Below are 19744 nucleotides of genomic sequence, written 5' to 3'. Positions count from 1 at the left end.
TGTTGAACCATACGAACAGGTTGATTCAGGACTTTAACAGAACTCCAATACAACAGCCAATAGTCATTTTGTCAAAAACAGATTCAGTTTCTTCAGCATGTTTCAGCATGTTAACCACTGCACCACTGTGTTTAGTAGAATTTTGAATCTTGTTGCACAGTGATGAAATATAGGAATATTTCCGTATACATATCTAATCTATATCTAATTGAATTGTTGACACTTTATGGCACAGGTACATAATTTATCATGAATTCAGAAATTATTTTATGTATGAAAAATCATGCATGGTTCTGGCATGCAATACTAGATGAAATATTAGGACTTCACAGGAATTAAGAGTACTGATGCATGTGTTCATTCCAGAGCAATGCATTAGTTAATGCTACAACTAAAGTATTTGAATCATCAGGAGCTCTGAGTTATTAATGATGTTCATGTCTTCTTTATAGTTACAGTGGAGAGCAATTAACACATGCATCAGATACTCTTGTATTGTATTGTACTCATGTATTACATGCATTATTTCATGATAATTAATGTACCCTTGTTACAATTTAATTGATTTTTTATAAGTAGTAGTCATAATGTTCACTGTAATATTTCATAGAATTAACCTAGTGAAGTCTAAATTCTGTAAGTGCTTACTTTGATACTCTACAGCAGAAATGTTTTCCTTTACATATTTTGTGCAAATGCTTTTGTCCGCTCAATAATGAAAACTCAATGATTTCATGAAAAAAATAATTATGTGGCTATATGGAACTGTGGATGAATAACTAGAAGATAGCAACACAGTGAAACTAAGTCTACAAAATGTAGATCATGAATTAAGCATTCTTTAGTGAGCAGAGAGTTTAGTTTAGTTTCTTCTCCTATTATCATTATTCTTGAGTTATGACTTCAGAAACTGGGCAGAAGAACGGAATTCCTAAGTTTATATACACATGGAACTGTACTGTTGGTATGTAGCCATCCATAAATCCACCCATTATCTTAACCGCTTGTCCACTGAAGGGTTGCGGGAATGCTGGAGCCTATCCCAGCTGTTATTGGGTGAGAACTGTCTGAAAGATTTTAGATAACTAAAAAAGAATGTGTAGATATGGAAAAGAACCTACTCATACAAATGATTTAAACATTGATTGTATATCTCTATTTTTTTTTGTTTCAAAATTAGTCGTAGAAAGTACAAAATATAGCTTTAAGAAGAAGCTTAATTCTTTTTTTGAAGCTTTAATCTTATTAGCCTTTACATAATTGGCCAGTATTGTAGGATTCAGGCTGCAGTCGCGTGGTCTGTTTGTTGAAAGCGTGACAGCTCACCTCCAGGAAGTTATCCACTGAAATGAATGAACAGGTTGTACAAATGGATGAGATGTGGCATGAAGAGGGGGCTGAGGTGGGGCCTTGACTAAGTGATGAGAGTTTCAAAGTGGCGTGTTGGAGGTGGCAGTGCCTGCTGCTGTGGTTGTTGTAGTGGAGGTGACTGTTGGAATTGTGCCTCATACTGCTGCTGCAGATGATGTTGTTGCGGGAAGTTGCTGTGACGTTTTGACTCATCTTTCTCTAGTTTCTGGCACACAGGGCAGGTGTACAGCACTGTGCAGCTGTTTGGGTCCATCCAGTTAACTCCATCTGAAGGGAACTTGGAGCTCAACTTGCAGCAAAGGCAACAACCACAATAACTGAACAGGTAGTGTGAGAGTACAGGTGGAGAAAGAAATAAAGGGAAAATGATGACAAAACTTAAAATGACAAATGAAATGAATAAATAAATACGATCAGTGATGTAACAGCCCGTCTTGAAGGAATGAATAAATTGTGATTTTGCAAGCTATTTGGTAGAAGAATATATTGTGAGAAAATGGAATACAGTCCTTGTCCAGTGCAAAATTGCACAACTTTCAGCTGAGACTTATATATGCAACTTCAGCACTGCTGGAAAAAAAGCAGATACTGTTGAAGTGGCCAAGATCTGTTGTCATGGACAGTGCCTAAAACTATATTCACCTCCTTGGATGTTTCCTACTTTTAATTAAAAGTATAAATCAATCATGGTCAATAAAAGTTGACAAAAAACTTTGGAAAAATACCTCATTAAGTGAGTGAGTAAGTGAAAACATTTTTTTTATTATTTTACTTTAGTGTTATTCTCCCCTTTAAAATGACTGATCTAATCCAACAGAGGTCTAAATACTTGGTGCTAGTAGTCCCACAATTAGTGAAATGGGGATCACCTGACTGCAGTGAATGTGTCTGCAGTGATTGCAATATAAAGAAACTTGTGTCTGGAAGGTCCAGTCACTGGTTCTCAGAGAACAGGTCATTTGAAAGTATAAGTCAGAGGATGGATACAAAAAATCTCCAGGGCACTGAACATCCACCAGAGTTCAGTGAAATCCATCATCATAAAATGATAAGAATATGGAACATGTGTAAATCTGCCTAGAACAGGCCGTCCACACAAACTGAGTGTGCAAGAAGGACACTAGTGAGAGAGGCCACTAATATCTGCTGTGGGGATGCTTCTCGGCAGCCAGCATCACAGCATGGAGTCTGTGTGGATAGGTCTCAATTAGGCTTGAACATCTGGACACTGGAATTTTATGATATTCTTCTTTGCAAAACTGCTCAAGCTCTGTCAGGTTGTGTGGGGATCGGGTGTAAAGCCATTTAGTTTTTTGGGCTGATAGCAATGCTGCAGCTCTGGTGTTGTGTTTGTTTATTTCTTGGACTGAAATCTGGCAAGACAGTATTTATGCATATGTAGGATATCTGTCCCAACTGAACAGGTGTTTTTAGCACCTGGACTAACACTAGCTATAGTAGCTCAAGTGAGTCACGTTCATTACTGCCATAAAGTAAGTACAGCATGTTTAGTCTAATCTAGTTTGTTCTCCACTGAGGCATTTGTGTTAACTTTGCTGTTTAAATTACTGATTCCTGCAATAACATAAGTCACATGAGTGGTAAACAATTTTAATAAAGAACATTGTATTTTATATCAGTTGTTAATGCTACAGACCATCGATTAAGAAAATTCTTAAAACTAGGTTTCAACCTTCCAAATTAGTCCTAATTTGTCACTATTAACTCAACAGGGAAACACAAAGAGAGAATTTATACTAACATAACAAAGTTTGGCATTTGCCTCTTATTCAATGGACTGAATGAAATGATGTATTCATGATCAGCATGAACAAGAGAAGAACTGTTCATATGTGCACCTCAGTTTTTTGTAAATATCTTCATTACATCACTGAACGTGTGAATGATAGCACAAGTGGTAACTAAAGCTGATGGAGTCACAATACATAGATGAGACAGAAATTAATATTCTTACCATGCTAAGTATGTCATGGAGATTATAAAGACAAGAAGCACGAATGCTCCTGCTGCTACTCCATACACCCAGGTCTTTAGCTTCCCATCTGCATAGAGAAGCGAACACTGTTAATACAATGCATTGAATAACAATTCATGTGTTATCTGAACTACAGGGGGCAGAAGTAGAAATAACTGTTGGTCACTGAATCATAACAATAACACTGTGTGTGTGTGTGTGTGTGTGTGTGTGTGTGTGTGTGTGTGTGTGTGTGTGTGTGTGTGTGTGTGTGTTTGCAGTGGGGGTAAAGGGATTAAGGATCTGTGCAAAAAAACATTTTCAGTAATTCATTATTGAACATGTTTCATAGGCATGGCTCCTTCATGGGTAAAGCAGTGTAGAAACATATGGAAATAGAAACAGGAACTACTCAATATGACTGCACTTTGGTAACTTGGGACACAGCTGTGCACACATTAGAAGCCTATTACCCTTGTTATATTTACTTTCATTATCTCCAATAATTGTATAACCCCAAAAAGTTGAGATGCTGTGTAAAATCTACATAAAAATAAAATGCTATGATTCGCAAATCTAAACCCAGTTTTTCTATAATAAACTGTAGAAAACTTTAGACTGTGAAAAATGTTTAAACTGAGAAAAATAACTGTTTTAAGAAAAAAGGGTTAATATGAAAATGAGGGCAGCAACATGTCTCAAAAAAGTTGGGAGAGGGCCATGTATGAGGCATGTTTGAGGCCTTCTTTTAACACCAGACTGTAAAAGTCTAGGAACTGTGGAGATGAGTAGCTGGAGTTTTGTTCTGATATACTGTAGGATTCTAATCACTCAACAGTCCTAGGTCACTTTGAGTTTCAAGATGCACCAAATATATTATATATTACATATGATATTATTATAATATATTTTAATATGGTAACAGATCTGGATTTCAGACAGGCCAGTTCTGCACCCGGACTCTACTATACAGTCATGTTGTTGACAACAGATGCAGTATGCGGTTTACCATTGTCCTGCTGAAATGGACAGGAGTGTATGCTGCTCTAAAACCTGCATATATCTTTCAGCTCTGAAGATGTGAAAGCTGAGAATTCCATAGGCACTAATGCGCCTAATACCATCAGAGATGTAGGCTTTTGAGCTGAGCACTGATAACAAGCCAGAAGGTTCCTCTCCTCATTCCACACAGTCACAGACCATTTTAAATTACTATTTGCTCAGAGAAGACATTTCTGGATTCTGTTTGTATATGGCCTCTTCTTTGCACGACAGAGCTTTAACTTGCATTTCTGAATGGCAAGGTGAAGTGTGTTCACAGACGGTGATGTTTGGAAGTACAGAGTCATACCCATCTTTAACGCAATGCCATCTGAGGGCTCGAAGATCACAGGCATCCTATATTGTGTTTGGGCTTTCTCCCTTGCCACAGTGATTTCCCCAGGTTCTTTTACTTTTTTGATGATTCTTTGTAATGTAGATGCTGATATATTCAAAGTCTTTCCATTTTTACACTGAGTAAAATCATTTTGAAGTTGTAGATGCAGCTTTTCACAGATTAAGAAACATTACCACCTTTACTTCTGAGAGACTCTGCCTCTCTAAGATGCCCTTTTTATACCAACCATCCTGTAAGTTACAGTGTTTTAGTTTTTCTTTTCCAACATTTTGTTGTATCCGTCTCAACATTTTTGAGGCTTGCTGCTGCCATCAATTTTAAAATGATCTCATTGCATTGTGTTTTTGTGTAGATTTTACACAGCGTCCAAACTTTTCTGGAATTGACTTTGTATTCTGTATTCATATTTTATTAGAAAGTATTGCTATTGCTAATGTTTGATCTATCTCTCTTTTGTCTTTCCCATTCTTTCTTTTCATTTAATTATTTCTGTTTTCTCACCTTATTCTTCTTCCTTTTGACCATTTTCTGTTTTTATTTCATGCTTTTTAATGGACGTATTCATTGGGTCTTCTTTTCCCTGCTTCTCTTCTGTCTCTGTTTTTCTTTCTTATCCCTTTTTTCATAGATGTCACTGTGTTCTGTAGTGTTACCTGGACCAAAGGGCTGCAGGAACCAGGTGCGTCCCACCCTGCCTGGGGTGCTGACAGCAGGCTGTGTGGGATTAAAGGCTCGAATGGTCTTCACATCTGCCTTATTGTCACCTGTAGTAGGGATCTCCAGCACAGGGATGACAGTGCACTGGTCTAGGAGGCCATCAGATGTCATCACTTCAGTGTAGCCCTCTTCACAGCCACACACGCCTGCCTGAGAGAGGATGGATTAGGTTTAACACAATTAAATGGATACATTCAGGCCTTTTAGCTTTTTATTTCTCAGACAATGTACCAGGCATAGTTCTGCTGGAGACTGGGCTGTTTCATGCTTTACAACAAGAACGTTCTCTTTCCTTTCCTTTCCTTTTTGATAAAGCTTATACAGTGCCTATAAAAAGTATTCACCCCTTTGGATGTTTTATCCTTTCATTGACATTAGAAGTTAATCATGGTCAATAAAAGTTGGTGACATTGCCAAAAAAAATGTGAGATAAATAATTCCTTAATGTCAAAGTGAAAACAGGTTTCTACAAATGAATGTCAACTAAATAAAAATATGTAAAGTGAAATCAGTGTAATATCCACTCCCTTCAAGTCAGTATTTACTAGATGCACCTTTGGCTGCAATAACAGCATGACCATGGAATCTTTCACGTCTAATGTTGAACTCAAGTCGTGATTTAACATGAGTTTTCTTCAACACCGGCTTTCTTCTTGCCACTCTCCCATAAAGCTTTGACTGGTGAAGAATTCCCTCAGAGTAGTCATCAGTGTGTTAGTGGCCTCTCTCACCAGTCTCCTTCATGTTGATTAGATGTTTAGGATGTTCAGTGCCTTGGAGATTTTTTTGTATCCATGCCCTGACTTATGCTTTTCAATCACCTGTTCTCTGAGTTGCTGGAAGTGCTTTTTTGTCCTCATGGTGTAATGGTAGCCAGGAATACTGAATAACCAGTGACTTTATACAGCAATCACTTGAGACGCATTCACTGCACTCAGGTGTTCCCCATTTCACTAATTGTGGGACTACTAGCATCAAGTAGATGGAGCTCTGTTGGATTAGATCAGTCATTTTAAAGGGGGTGAATATTAATGCAAACACTGATTTCACCATATATTTTTTATTATAAAAACCTTTTTTTTTTTTTTGTAAAAGTCGGCAACTTTTATTGGCCATGATTGATTTATAATGTCAATAAAAGGATGAAACATCAATGGGGTCAATACTTTTTATAGACACTGTAGTTAGAGATGGATCAGGTGACTCTGAACCATCTCTTAGTTCTGCTGCTATAGGTTAGTCTGCTGGGGGACCTCTACTGATAAACTGAGCTTCTCTCCTCTCCTCTATCCATTCGATTGCTACAAATGCATGTCATTAACTTTGTGTTTTCTCTCTCCCGTCTCTTTCTGTACTTTTCTGCAGGTATCTTTGGCCTTGGAGCTGAATATCTCCAGAGTGAAATTACTTGCAGTAAGTAATTTTTCTTCAGTATAATTTCACCATAACAACACCACCTATAATTTAGTACTGTTTACACCTCTGGTTCCACATGGTTGTGCCCTGTACACAATAATGTCACCAAAACGTTGGAACAAAAATGGACACGTGGAATACCTTCACCCGGAGGTCAGATTTGCATTTGAGTCTACCTATTAGGAAGTTTGAGCCCAGAGAGACACAAGACACAAGAGATGCCATATTTGAGATCACTCACTTCTGTGCAGAGGGAACGTGGTTTGGTGCAGGGTGGGTGACAAGAATGGTCAGTCATAGGCTTGGCTGACACTGGACATCCACCTATAAAACAAAGGTTGAAAGCTTAAACTCAGATGGTAGAATTCAACAACTAGTGTTTCTTATATATTACAGTAAGGAAATTAAATAGACATCTAATATATCCCTTTGATGGTAGTTTAATGGCAATACTACAGTCTGGCCAATATTACAGGTACAAATGTGTCTCAGATTGTTGTTTTCAGTTTGTTGAAATGGAGGTGGTATTACAGCAGTTACAACTCTCTCTGCCTTTGACTTTATGAAAACGCTCACTAATGTATTTGTTTCAATTACATTTAGCATTAGAATTTTAAAAGCACAAAAAACTTTACTCTCTATTCGTATTCAAGGAATTGTTTTCAGACGCTTTAGTTGACACATGGGAAAGAAGGCTGATAATATAGTTTAATGTAGAACTGATTTAACACCCATTCCCTGTTTCCAATTTATGTGAACTTTCACTGCATTAAACTCTCCAATGTTAACATATCAGCCTTTGCAGAAGTGATGTGAAGACATGTGAAGACATTTCAGAATCTACAAACAATACATACATTTGACTCAATTAATCTATTTGCCCCACTTTGAAAAACTAAGTAAATAGCAGTGAGTAGGCCCTGTACTTAAAAATAAGGGAAGTTATCTAGCCATAGACTTGCAAACCTCGTCCAAGTCGCATCGAGAGGTAGAGTCACATGCAAATGACTTGGACCAACCATCAGTTTGAAAGAGCCGAGGTGGTGTGTGATGTTGGGGGGGGGAAGAGTGTGAAATCTTGGTACGATTTTTTTGTGAGATTAGCTATTGTGGCTGTTTTAGTGGAAGAGAAACTTCGAGCAACATTTTTATTTTGCTCAAACTGTAGTGGAGGCGTTTTGTAAATATGTACTGCTTACCTGTGACATTTAGTCCATCTGAGCGCTGACACCAGACTAGGCGAGATGAACCTCTCCATGGTCCAGTCCTCCACTTGTACTCAAAACACTGCCCCTCTGCAGGAACAATATGGTCAGATGTGGTGTACAATAAAAATTTAAAGTATACAGGATATACAAGTTTTCTCCAAACAATACATACACAGAGTATAGCCAACAGTGAATTTAAGATGTAATTTTTTTACAGTACTCAAAGAGATGCAGTTCATGTAATTTACAGGGGCTGACCAGTGCATGGCCGTGCTTCCATCTCCTGTTCTGGACACTGCAGCAGGTTTTCTGGATCCTGGGCCACCACTGCTCTGGATCGAACCTGGACTGAGCCAAAACCTAGGTCATCCCCACTTATACAGTTTAGCTGGCATGGACTCCATACAGTCCAGTCCATCAGGTAACAGTCGCCTACAGAACATGCAGAGGATCAGCAACCAAATCTCACTGTGCTAAAGGAACATACCAATATGTTTGCTTTAAATGAAGCACGCATGGTTATTGTATGCAAACACAAGAAGTATTCAAATTGTTTTTATAGGCTAGTACCAACATTAGATTCCCTAAAATATTTTTAACATTTACAAAGGCATTTATAGTTGAAAAAAAGGAATTTGTAACAACCAGTGGTGTAGTGGTGTATGTTTTGGGTATACTAAAATGGAATGCACATTTTTTTGTCTCATCCAGCAAAAAAAAAAACAAAACTTTGTATTATAAATAATGATCTGCAAAACTATTTTTTAGTTCACACTAGAAAGGGTCAGTAGTATCACTTTTTTTGTTAGAGATTTATTATTAAAAGTTTTAAACAGCTGATTTTGAGATGGGCTGCTTTGTTTTCTGTGGCACTGAGAACCTGCAGTGTGTGGAGGGCAAGATGGATTCATTCAATCGTATCAGGAAATTCTATGAGAAAACACTCATGCTATCTGTGAGTAAGTATAAGCGTAAGCATTGGACCTTCCAACAGGACAATTCGTTCTATATATGATTGTTTTGTGTCATTTTTGTCATGTTTAGCTTACACCTATTATATTTAGATTACAGATCAAACACTAAGTGTAGTGTCACAGTGAGAGACCTACCTGGACAAGGAACAATACAGATCTCCTTCAGAACAATGTGTGCATCTCCATCCACTGAAGGCTCTATATCTGCACACAGCTCATCTTCTACAAGGCTACCATCCTGCTGACCTGAACCATCCGATACAAAGCACGACACATTCCTAAAGCGCACGCCTTCTCCACACTTTGCTCCCTGATAGACAAAAAAGCAGTATATAGGGGTCAAAGACACCACATTTTTTGGCAACTGATCAAACAGTTGTTGAGAAAAAACACACAGAACCACAATATAAAACTCATTGTAATGACAAGGGAAATGTCTGGAGATCACTGTGGAATCAGTGAGTTTCACCCTGTGGAGATCATAAATGCATCTGGCTAGATACCTTTAATATGTATTGCATAAACTGAGAGTTGGACCTGAAGCTGCATATTAGGCTAGCTACAGAGAAGACATTTTTTTAGCAAACGGAAATGTATTTGAAGAAAATAATTAAGTTATTATTGTTTAAATCTCTTTAAAAAAGCACACACACAATATTCATCAGACAGACAATACATTGTTGCAGTTGTCAAATAGATAGAAAGTTGCCTGACCTCAGACTTGCAATCAGACCAGGCACTGTATCTCCAACTGTAGCAGGGTTTCACTAAGCAGGGCTTCCACTGCTCCATTTGGGAGGGACATGGCCTCCCGTCACCCTGAGGAGCTTGGATCACTTTCCGTCGCCTCCATAACTTGCCTGTAGAACAGCAGATGGAAAAAAAAAAATTTCATCATGAAGATATTGACTAGATTGATCTCCACATGCCAAAGTTTAATTAATCAGTCAAGTTAAAGCAGCAGGAAGAGTGTGCACTGCTGAAGTGATTTGGATTTGGGTGTCAATCAGTGTGTTTACATGCACTCAAGTAATCAGGTTACTGAGATAAACCAGGTTTCTCAGGTAATGGGGAAACAGGTTTTCATGCACTGAAAAAATCTGAATAAACATGAAGCAAATGAGTAATCTGATTTCTCCACTGCCCTGGACCGATTGTGGAAGCATGGTTCACAGATTCTAGATGTATGGAGACAGAGAAGATGCTTCCTGACATGGCAGAGTGATCAGAGTTCTGTGGGAGAAAACCCCTAGCCTGTTTACGGTAACCAGGTTTCCCATTTGACAATTAAGAAATTAGCTTACTCAGGAAAGCTGACTATAACCTGGCTATTAGGGTGCAAGTAAACACATGGAATTTGACCTGTTGAATTTGACTGGAGCTACAGTAGATTCTCAAATCAGAGCTATAATTCAAGTGATGGTCATCATGAACACATATTCATCCCAAATATCTATTTTGAATATTTAAATTATAAAAAACAGAGAATTTGAATATACTTTGTTAAAACTAGTCTTGTGACTGAGGACGAGAGCCCTTTACCAAACCAATTCTTTACCAAAGATCATTAATTCACATTTTCTGAAGTACTTGAGCATTAATCAATAAAAATGCATATTTTTGAGAATCAGATATATAAGTCTTTGCAGGGTTCCTATTAACTATTACAAAATATGTAAATCATCAAATGTGTAATTGACAACATCCAAACATATGACAAAATGGGAAGATAAAAGTGAATGGTAAACTTATATGTATTTGATAAGCCCACTAAAAATCAAAAGTAAAATTACCAATTAGTTCTTACAGGCTCTGCTAAATTGACTGCAGACAAATGGGGAACTGTGTGGGTGAGGGTGTTCAATTTTGGCATCAGGTAAACAATAGCAATATTATGTTATATTGTACCTTGTACGCTTGTAGGTCGCTTTGGATGAACGGCCAAATGACTAAATGTAAATATATGAACACTAAGCATATGTTATTTAAAATTTTAGAGTTTTTTTTAGAGGGAAGTTAAAAAGTAGGGAAAAAAGTAAGTAAAGATAAATCAGGGCAAAAAAATCTGTAGAAGGATTTTGTCTTGAAAATTAAAGAGTTGTGTAAACTGAGAAGTAGGGGAAGAAGTTTCTTAACCACTTGTGCACTTCAGGGAGTGCTGGAGCCTATGCGAGAGCCGGGGTACACCGGGGGACGGGTTACCAGTCTATCACAGGACTGACATATAGAGACCAACAACAATACACACTCACATTCACACCTATGGGCCTATGGGCAATTTAGAGTGACCAATAAACCAGCCTGAGTAGCTGGAGAGAACCCATGCAGACACTCAGGAGAACATGCAAACTCCACAGGGAAAGGCACCTGGCTGACCCACTGTTGAGAGGCAACAGTTCCCACTGTGGCCATGCTAATCCCTGGGTGTATGCACTCTGCTGTCTATTACACACTGCACTCTGCAACACTGATCTGTTTGTAATGATCTGACCAGCAACAGGAAAACTCAGAAGTGGGGGAGGAAGAAAACATTTTCCATTTGCCTCTCTCTCTTTTTATGAGATTTCCTGTTAGTCTGAGAAAAGACTAGACTACTGTATTTTCCGCACTATAAGGCGCACCACATTATAAGGCACACCTTCAATGAATGGCCTATTTTAAAACTTTTTTCATATATAAGGCGCATCGCATTATAAGGCGCATAGAATAGACGCTACAGTAGAGGCTGGGGTTACGTTATGCAACATTAGATGGAGCCGCGCTAAAGGGAATGTCAACAAAAGAGTCAGATAGGTCGGTCTAACTTTATTAATAGATTACAAACCAGCATTCTGACAACTCTGTTCACTCCCAAAATGAATAAACAGCTGTTTTATTATTTTCCCCAAGGTAAAGTCAGTGACGTAGAATTTTGGTGGCACAGTTTATCTTTGTCCATGTTGATGATGTGCTCTGGCCGTGTCATGCCTTTCAGTTCAAGTGATAAATGCTAAAAAGTATTATAGTATTGTTCTTAAAATTTGTCAGAGTGAGAGTTGTGTATTTTGGTTGATCTTTGTTAAGATAATTAGTTGCAGAGTGAGCGCTCTCTCCACTCTGTTCAATAGAACAGCTTTGACGTATTTTCTCCGTCAGTAAATTAAACTAGTTTAGTTTCCACAGTAAAACGAACTGGTTCATGTCTATGCTGAGTGTGATTTATACGTTTGTGCCTTGGAAAGCATTTGTCTTTGTAAGTATTAACATGTTTATTGTCATTAGAATTTTGTTAGTTGTTACCTGTTACATGTGATAAATTACGTGTGCATGTTATTGTAATCAGCTTCATTCAAGTCAAGCTAGCGTGTGCGAGTGTAACATACCAAATGTGTAACGATGTGTATTATTTGTTAATTTAGTTTCTTTCTGTTTCTTTCAGTTACATAAAGAAAAGATAGGATAAAATGTAGTTGAGAGCAATGTACTCCTCAGTTCACAACTCCAGTAAAGACAAGAAACCGCACCATTGATTTGTTAATGTTAAATTCACTGGCTGTTGGTCTGTTCCCGTGTTCTACTGCGTGATTGATCGCCTTGAGTTTAAACGTAACGTGTGTCACAGTTAATAAGGGAGGGGGTGCAATATTTGGCAACTCTGAGTTGCCGAGATCTGCATCCTCCTCCCTGATTAGAGTGGGGGATGCAGATGTCGGCAGGCATGCAAAACGCGGCATAACAACGGCATGCTACGCGAAGTCATATATCCCAGCATGCACCGCGCTCTACTTCTTCTACGAGGGAAAATGGAGTCGGCGGCTCTTTACCGTAGTTGCGAGACCTGTTGCGGTTCAATATTGATCCATATATAAGGCGCACCGGATTATAAGGTGCACTGTCAGCTTTTGAGAAAATTGAAGGCTTTTAGGTGCCCCTTATAGTGCGGAAAATACGGTAACTGTTCCTTCTAGTTTCTTCTTTTACAAACAGAACTTATCTTGACTACTGGCTCCAGGTGAGAGAGGAGATGCACCAAATGCTGATCTTGAGAGGGAGGTTACAAACCACATTACAACACTCAAGTAAAAGTCAGCTGGGTCTAAGAGGTGCCGGTCTACAGAACTTGGCAAACAGATGAACTAAAGAAATTAAGAACAGCTGCTGCATTTCCAAAGGACAGAGGGTGAAGAGGGTGGTGTGGAAATTAGGCCAGATGGTGTAGTGAAGGTGAAAGAAGATCAGATGCATGTAAACAGTGTTAAGGGGAACACTACAGTATGAAGAATTGTAGAATGGACATGGCTCTGGACAAATAGTTATACTGTGCTGCATCTGTACTTCACAAAACTAGTCATCAACAAAGAAGGTGCAGTTTAACAGAAAACAATAAAGGAGGACAGCAGAGATGGAAGTGGCATGGGTGTGTTATCACTGAAAAAAACGTCAGGATACAGAGTGTAGAAGGGGCATTACCATGTTACCCAGAGGACAATGTCAGAAGATCTAGAACAAAGAATGCCTAGAGAAACCTGCCTACTGAGAAAATCCTAAAAATCCCGTTGAAAGAGAATCTCTGCATGTGCAAATCTTCCTTTATACTTAGATATGAGCAGACAAAACAACAAGGATCATCATAAGGAACTTTAACTCTAATACTTCTATACTGAACTGATAATAATGTTAAAATATGCTTATGTAAATAATTTCTCATTACGACTGTACTGACACTATGAAAGGGTGGAATGTGGGAAATTAAGCATATTGTGGTAGAGAAGTTATCAGTGGCTGAGTGTGGATGTGGTAGTGCAGGGAAGATGCGCCTGTATTCAAATCGGTGTGAACCTTTCTAAAGGGTCACACAATATTGAAAGGTTAACGATGACCAACCACCTAGAGCAGAGGTGTCAAACTCTGGCTGGCCCGCGGTATAATTATATTTGGCCTGCGAGATCATATTAAATGTGTATTAGAGCTGGCCCCTCAGTATATAGTGCATACACCAATAATACTATAAATAACAGAATGTTTAGTTCCCAGACCGATAAGCGCCCCTCTCCTTTTCTGTTTAAAATCATTAGCATCCATGCAACCAGTCACCTTGGACAAACTTAATCCACCCCTCCCCAAAAAGTGTACGGTTCGCTAAAAAAACTCAGTGTACTCCGCGCCGTGTTTACCCGGAGATTTGCTGACTTTGAAGCCCAGAAATGCAGATTTGAACTGCTCAGTAATGCGTTTGCAGTCGACGTGGAAAGCACCAACCAACCAGTTTCAATGTTTCCTCCCAGACACACTGCCCCAACTCCGTGCACAAGCTGCTCAAATGCTTTCTATGTTCTGCAGCACATATCTTTGTTAATGAAGATGAACAAAAACACACTTGTTTTGATGTTGGCCTGTGAAAAAAGATTTTCATTATAAAGGAACTTGAAAGACTACAGATAGAGGCATAATAAGAAAAGGAATACCACTGATATGTGTTTAATTTCAAATTTAATTTTTCATTTGTTTTTTATATTAAGCTTTGCTTGCTCCAGATTCAATGTTTATGCAAAACTAAAGTTTGTTTCCATATGAAAAGGTTCAACATTACATATCTAAAGAGATGGGAAAACAATTACAGTTAATTTTTCAATAAAGATTGAGTTTGGCCCGCGACTCCGTCCCAGTTTCTAATTTTGGCCCACTGCAAATTTAAGTTTGACACCTCTGACCTAGAGGGTTTGTTGTTATATTCTGGATATATTGTATGCTGAATGTTTGCAGGATGCATGGCAAAGGTAGAAGGGGTTTTATGGCCTTACAAACGGTTTGGAATAACATAAGGGTTGTGAGTGTACTACTGTGATATGTTTGCCCTTTTTTAGGGTCTTGTGAGAGTGGAGCCACTTTGGAAAACAGTATGAGCTGGCTTTTTGGAAACCCTGGTCACAGAACACTGGCAAGGTCTTCTCTCCATGCTGCACGTACTAAACCTAAGACGATTCATCTCACTTTCTGATATCTTCAATTCTTCAAAGAAATAGCAACTCTCACATTAACAAAGAAGAATTTCCACAGAACATGGCTGATGTGTGCAAGCTGTCACAAATCACTGTTTGTCTGAGAAACACACAAAGACAAAATCCTATATGCATACAGGTCAACACTTGAAACACACAGAAAAACTGCTGTGTTTTTCACTGCCTGATTGATAAAACCTCACTCCATTCAGGTATGTTCATTTGTTCTTCCTAGCTCACAAATAGAAATTAGCTCCTCTGGGGAATTTAGTCCTTGCAGCATTCCTGCAGATAAAAATAAATACAATGAGGAAAGAAAGGAGGCCCTCTCCTCTGGGGGCCTCCTCCTCACCTACCAGCTGTTTCTCTACAAAAAAAATAGTTTTTGCTTGGAGACAGATTAAGATTATTAGTCTATTAGTTTAATTTCTACTAAATGAGGCAGCAGCATCACTCTGTGTATTGATCTCCCCTCTTACCTAACTGCACTTCCCAGCTGACAGTAGTAGAGTAGTGAGTGCCTTTGCTGTTGTGAAAAGTGGTCTAGAAACCTGGTTACATGTTTACATGGCAGAGTAATCAGAGTTCTCTGGGAGAAATCTACCTTGGGGAATCAGGTTTCTCTAATCCCCTAACCAAATTACAATAATCAGATTTCCCATTTACATGACACTTGAGAAATCAGCTTGCTAGAGAAAGCCGACTGTAATGTGGCTAGAGTGCATATAAACACACTGAAGGAGGGCAGAGTGCTCCATGAGCCATACATTTCATCCATGAGTTATAATGGACCACCAGTCAGGGGCCTGTTCCAGTGGAAACCTATCTGAGGACATTTACTGCTCTCTTTTATTTGGTTTAGGACTACAACACCATTGCATCTCAAATCATAAAGCATGTCTTGTAGCAATCACAGCCATGCTGATATGCAGTACTACAGCACAACCTGAAGTGTGACTGTTTTCATACCAATGTTCGTCACTTATTCGGCTTCGCCAACACAAACAGTTCTGCAGCTGGTCCGACCTTTTACTGTGGCTAAGTAACACACATGAGCAAATTCCTACACACCAGATTAACTAGCTAGTTAACTACTTTAAATGTTTAAGCAAGCTATGGCCCACTACTTTGATTCATGTAGTTACATATGTGTGTATGTTTCCATTTATCATGTAAACAGTATCTGTGGAGAGTAGCTTTGATGGTGACATTGTGTGTGAATGCACAAATGATCCAATTCTAACATTATGTTGCTCCATCGTTTCCTGCTCTCAGTGTCAAGTAACTCTTTGGCAGATTTTCAGGCCTGCAAGTTAAACATGTTTTTTATTTTTTTATGTTCCACAACGCATTTGAAATCTTCTTGCCGTGTGTGTTTATTTTGCATAGCCTCTAAAGTAGCTTTATCTCACGTGGCTGGGCTCACTCACTGAGGTCAGCTGATATTAAATAAGAACACAGCACATTTACAGGGAAGTTCACTGGCATTTTTTTTCCTGACAACTAATTTAATTCAAATGTTTTTTCTTATTGTCTATATCACCACTCATGCCATGCATTAGTCACAACTGACAGCTGTGCATTGCCAACCTTGAAGTGATGATCACTTCAGAAGATGCTGCCATTTTGGCTTATTGAATGTAATAAAACAAGGTTGAGCCAAAATAATAAAAATGTTGTCACTGTTCAAATACTATTGATCTCTAAATTAAGAGACTCTAGTGGATACCTAGCTTAGAACTGTTTCCATTTTAAACATTCCAGTTATAACTACTGTTATATGGCTATTTGTATTTTTGTAGTTGTCTATAGCTAATACTAATAATCAAAAAGTTAGTTTATTTATTAAAGGTAGTTCCAATAAATCACAATTTATAGGAGTAGAATAAACATATTTTCTAATCATTTTGCTGTGTTATTGAAAAGAGTTGATAAATTATTGAATTGAATTGATAAATTGAAAAACATTCTTCTGTGATAGGTATAAAATCATACTTAGCTACAAACATACCTGCTAACCCACAGGTGTGAGTGCACTCAGACCATGGCGACCAGTCAGACAGTTGGCAGTTGACAGGGCACTCCACCACACAGGAAGTATTCATCTGCCACTTCCTCTCCAGACCCAACTACAACACAACACTGGTTTCATGAACCGGTTTCTTTAAAAAAAACATTAGTAAAGGATTTGAAAGTAAGAAATAGCACATATCTCACCTTTTTGCAGAACTTCAGGTCAACAGATTTGCCGTCACTGCGTACACAGTCCAGCATTCGAGTTTTTACGCCATTTCCACACACTGCTCTCTCACTCAACTGACAGGTACTCCAATCTGAAAGGTGATTTGTATCAGCAAAAGATCAATAGAACATAAACCTATCCCAGAATTAAATTTAGTGAACCATGCTGTGTGAATCTCACCAGTGATGTTGTATGAATAATGGAAGCAGTTGCTGTTGAGTTTGCAGGGCTCTATCTCTTTAGTTGGTGGACACTCCTTCTGCTCTCCTGGCTGGCGGAGCAGATAAGCATTCCTCTCCCGGGTACTGTTCCCACTGCATGGCTGAGATTTAGAGGTAGTAATTCATGTGCACACATTACAAGCAATTGTGTTAATTTAAGTACCTCGATATTAATCGTACAGTTTTTGGATGGGAGTGTCAGATGTGATAAATAAGACACAAATGTAAATGTACAGTAGCTATACATTTGTGTTAAGTAGCAATTAGTTAGGTAAGAATAATACCTAACTAATGTCAATGCTTTAAAAAATAATACATTAATAAAACATTTTTGCCATGCTTGCTTAACCCTCGAGGCACCTTGGGGTACCAAACGTGTACATTCTGCTGATTTTGGTTTTTCATTTTTCAATATCTCAGTCAATTCAAAGGCTATCTGTATAAAATTTCCCCAGGATTTTTCTTTTATTCTAAATTTTAAAATTCCAATTCCCCTCTATTACAAGGTGTATAGAATAGGAGATATGCAAAATGCATACACTCTTTACCCTCGGGACCCGTTTTGGTCCCATTGACTTCCATTATAATGACATATTTTTGATATACTGTAATCCTGACCTATTATCATTCTTTTCCCATTAATACCAAATAAATCTAAGCCTCTACCTTCAAAATACAGGGAAAAAAGGTTTTACGGTTCATGACCCCCCCAAAACCACCAGGGTCAGCAGGGTTTTATCACATAAGGTTTCGATCGAGGACTGGTTCTCTTACGTTACCAAAATGCATGGCAATAAGAAATCTGAGCACCACAAAAATGGTCTTGGTGTGTAGGACTGATGTAAAAGAGTAGTGTGAATGTGAGTGAAAATGTATTTTTTATGTGTGTGAGTGTGTGTGAGTGTGTGTGTGAGAGAGAGTTAGTGTGTCCGCATGTGAAATTTCAGTCATCAAAGGCCCAATTGGCTCAGTTTATAAAACAGAGTGAAAGTGATTGAGAATACATTTTGTGTGTGTGTGTGTGTGTTTGTGTGTGTGTGTGAGTGTGTGTGTGTGTGTGTGTGAGTGTGTGTGTGTGTGTGTGTCATCAAAGGCCAATTGGGCTTATCAAGAGACAGCCTCGTCTCTCCTTTTGGATGTGTAGTAAACACAGACATGCACCTGCATAAACATGCAGGGAGAATAGTTTGCAGCCTTGTCTGGCTGGTCATATGTCCTGAAGACAGCCATCAGGGGAAGAATGAAACTAGGCGAGGCCCCTGCTGCAGACTTGCAGTCCTCTGAGGAGAGTGAGGAGCAAGTTACCAGCAGTGAAAAGTCAACCGAGAGTCAGGTGGAACTCCTGCTAGGCAACTAGGGGACCTGCAACTCGGAGGAGGAGGAAGAGAAAGTGGTAATATCTCAATAGAGATCAGAAAATGGGGAAATCCTTTGGTCTGCCACACATGAAGAGCCCCTGACATTCTTTCACCCTCCCATCTTGACCCCAGGATGGACTTATACTTTGCATTTGTCAGGATTAGCGGCCCTGAGACTGCATTTGAGAGTATGTGCCCTCCAAACCTGGAAATTATGGGTTGAAGAGGTTGTCTGAAGATATTATGGGCTGAAGATGTTGTCTGCCTGCATGCAGACCTCATATGCATGCAGGTTTCAAGTATATCTAGGAATATGACATGATGGACATGTCATGTTACAATGCCTATGTCCTGCTCACTTCTGTGGACCCACGCTGGAACAGCACGAAGTGCTGCAGCTGGCATCTCTTCTTAGAGTCGGTTGACAGAGCTCTCATTGCCCCAGCCATGGCAAAGAGGAGGCATTTGCACAGAGGACTGTCTGCAGACAGACTGGTCCGACAAGCCCAGGGCCAGGACCATGGTCATGTGGAGAAAGAAGAGAAGGAGGAGAAGCTACAGCCAGGGACCTCCAGAAAGCAGAAGCAGTGGGTGTTGTGCCCACAGTGCAGAAGGGTGTGGAACCAGTGCACCAAACGTGGAGTGCATGCATGCTAAATTCACCTCACAGGGATCTGTGGTTTATGCATCAACATGCATTGCAAACACACAGACACACATGACAAAACAAAACATCTTTTGACAGAAAATAACAAATTGGTAAATATTGCATAGGAGTTTTTCTCTCCTGTGCTTATGACAAAAAGGGGATAAAACACTAAAAAAACATATAAAACTGATAAAAACCTTATATATATGGATAAGTCTGAAGCTGTTGAAGAGATC

At 38.9% G+C, this 19744-nt stretch overlaps 1 protein-coding gene across 3 annotated transcripts in view; it reads right to left on the bottom strand.

Moving 5' to 3' along the window:
- thsd7aa (thrombospondin, type I, domain containing 7Aa) overlaps window positions 1-19744 on the bottom strand; it is an 89388-nt gene that overhangs the window by 1033 nt on the left and 68611 nt on the right. The window contains exons 18-28 of one of the 3 annotated variants that reach the window (XR_003298069.1): window positions 17461-17602; window positions 17256-17371; window positions 17050-17167; window positions 9775-9920; window positions 9196-9370; window positions 8345-8518; window positions 8078-8173; window positions 7120-7202; window positions 5399-5612; window positions 3347-3434; window positions 1327-1688 (exon numbers count right to left, since the gene is read on the bottom strand). Coding sequence is in view for 2 of the 3 variants with exons in the window: in XM_026349206.1 (XP_026204991.1) it covers window position 1638; window positions 3347-3434; window positions 5399-5612; window positions 7120-7202; window positions 8078-8173; window positions 8345-8518; window positions 9196-9370; window positions 9775-9920; window positions 17050-17167; window positions 17256-17371; window positions 17461-17602 (1353 nt within the window). In the remaining variant the exon portion in view is untranslated. Of the gene's footprint in view, window positions 1-1326; window positions 1689-3346; window positions 3435-5398; window positions 5613-7119; window positions 7203-8077; window positions 8174-8344; window positions 8519-9195; window positions 9371-9774; window positions 9921-17049; window positions 17168-17255; window positions 17372-17460; window positions 17603-19744 lie in introns of those variants that run through there. The other 2 variants (XM_026349206.1, XM_026349205.1) reach the window with 2 other exon arrangements.

The sequence above is a fragment of the Anabas testudineus genome, chromosome 11 (genome assembly GCF_900324465.2).
Source record: "Anabas testudineus chromosome 11, fAnaTes1.2, whole genome shotgun sequence".
NCBI classification, from domain to species: Eukaryota; Metazoa; Chordata; class Actinopteri; order Anabantiformes; family Anabantidae; genus Anabas; species Anabas testudineus.
Note: the sequence above shows the minus strand (reverse complement) of the source record. Positions and strands in the feature narration are given on the sequence as shown.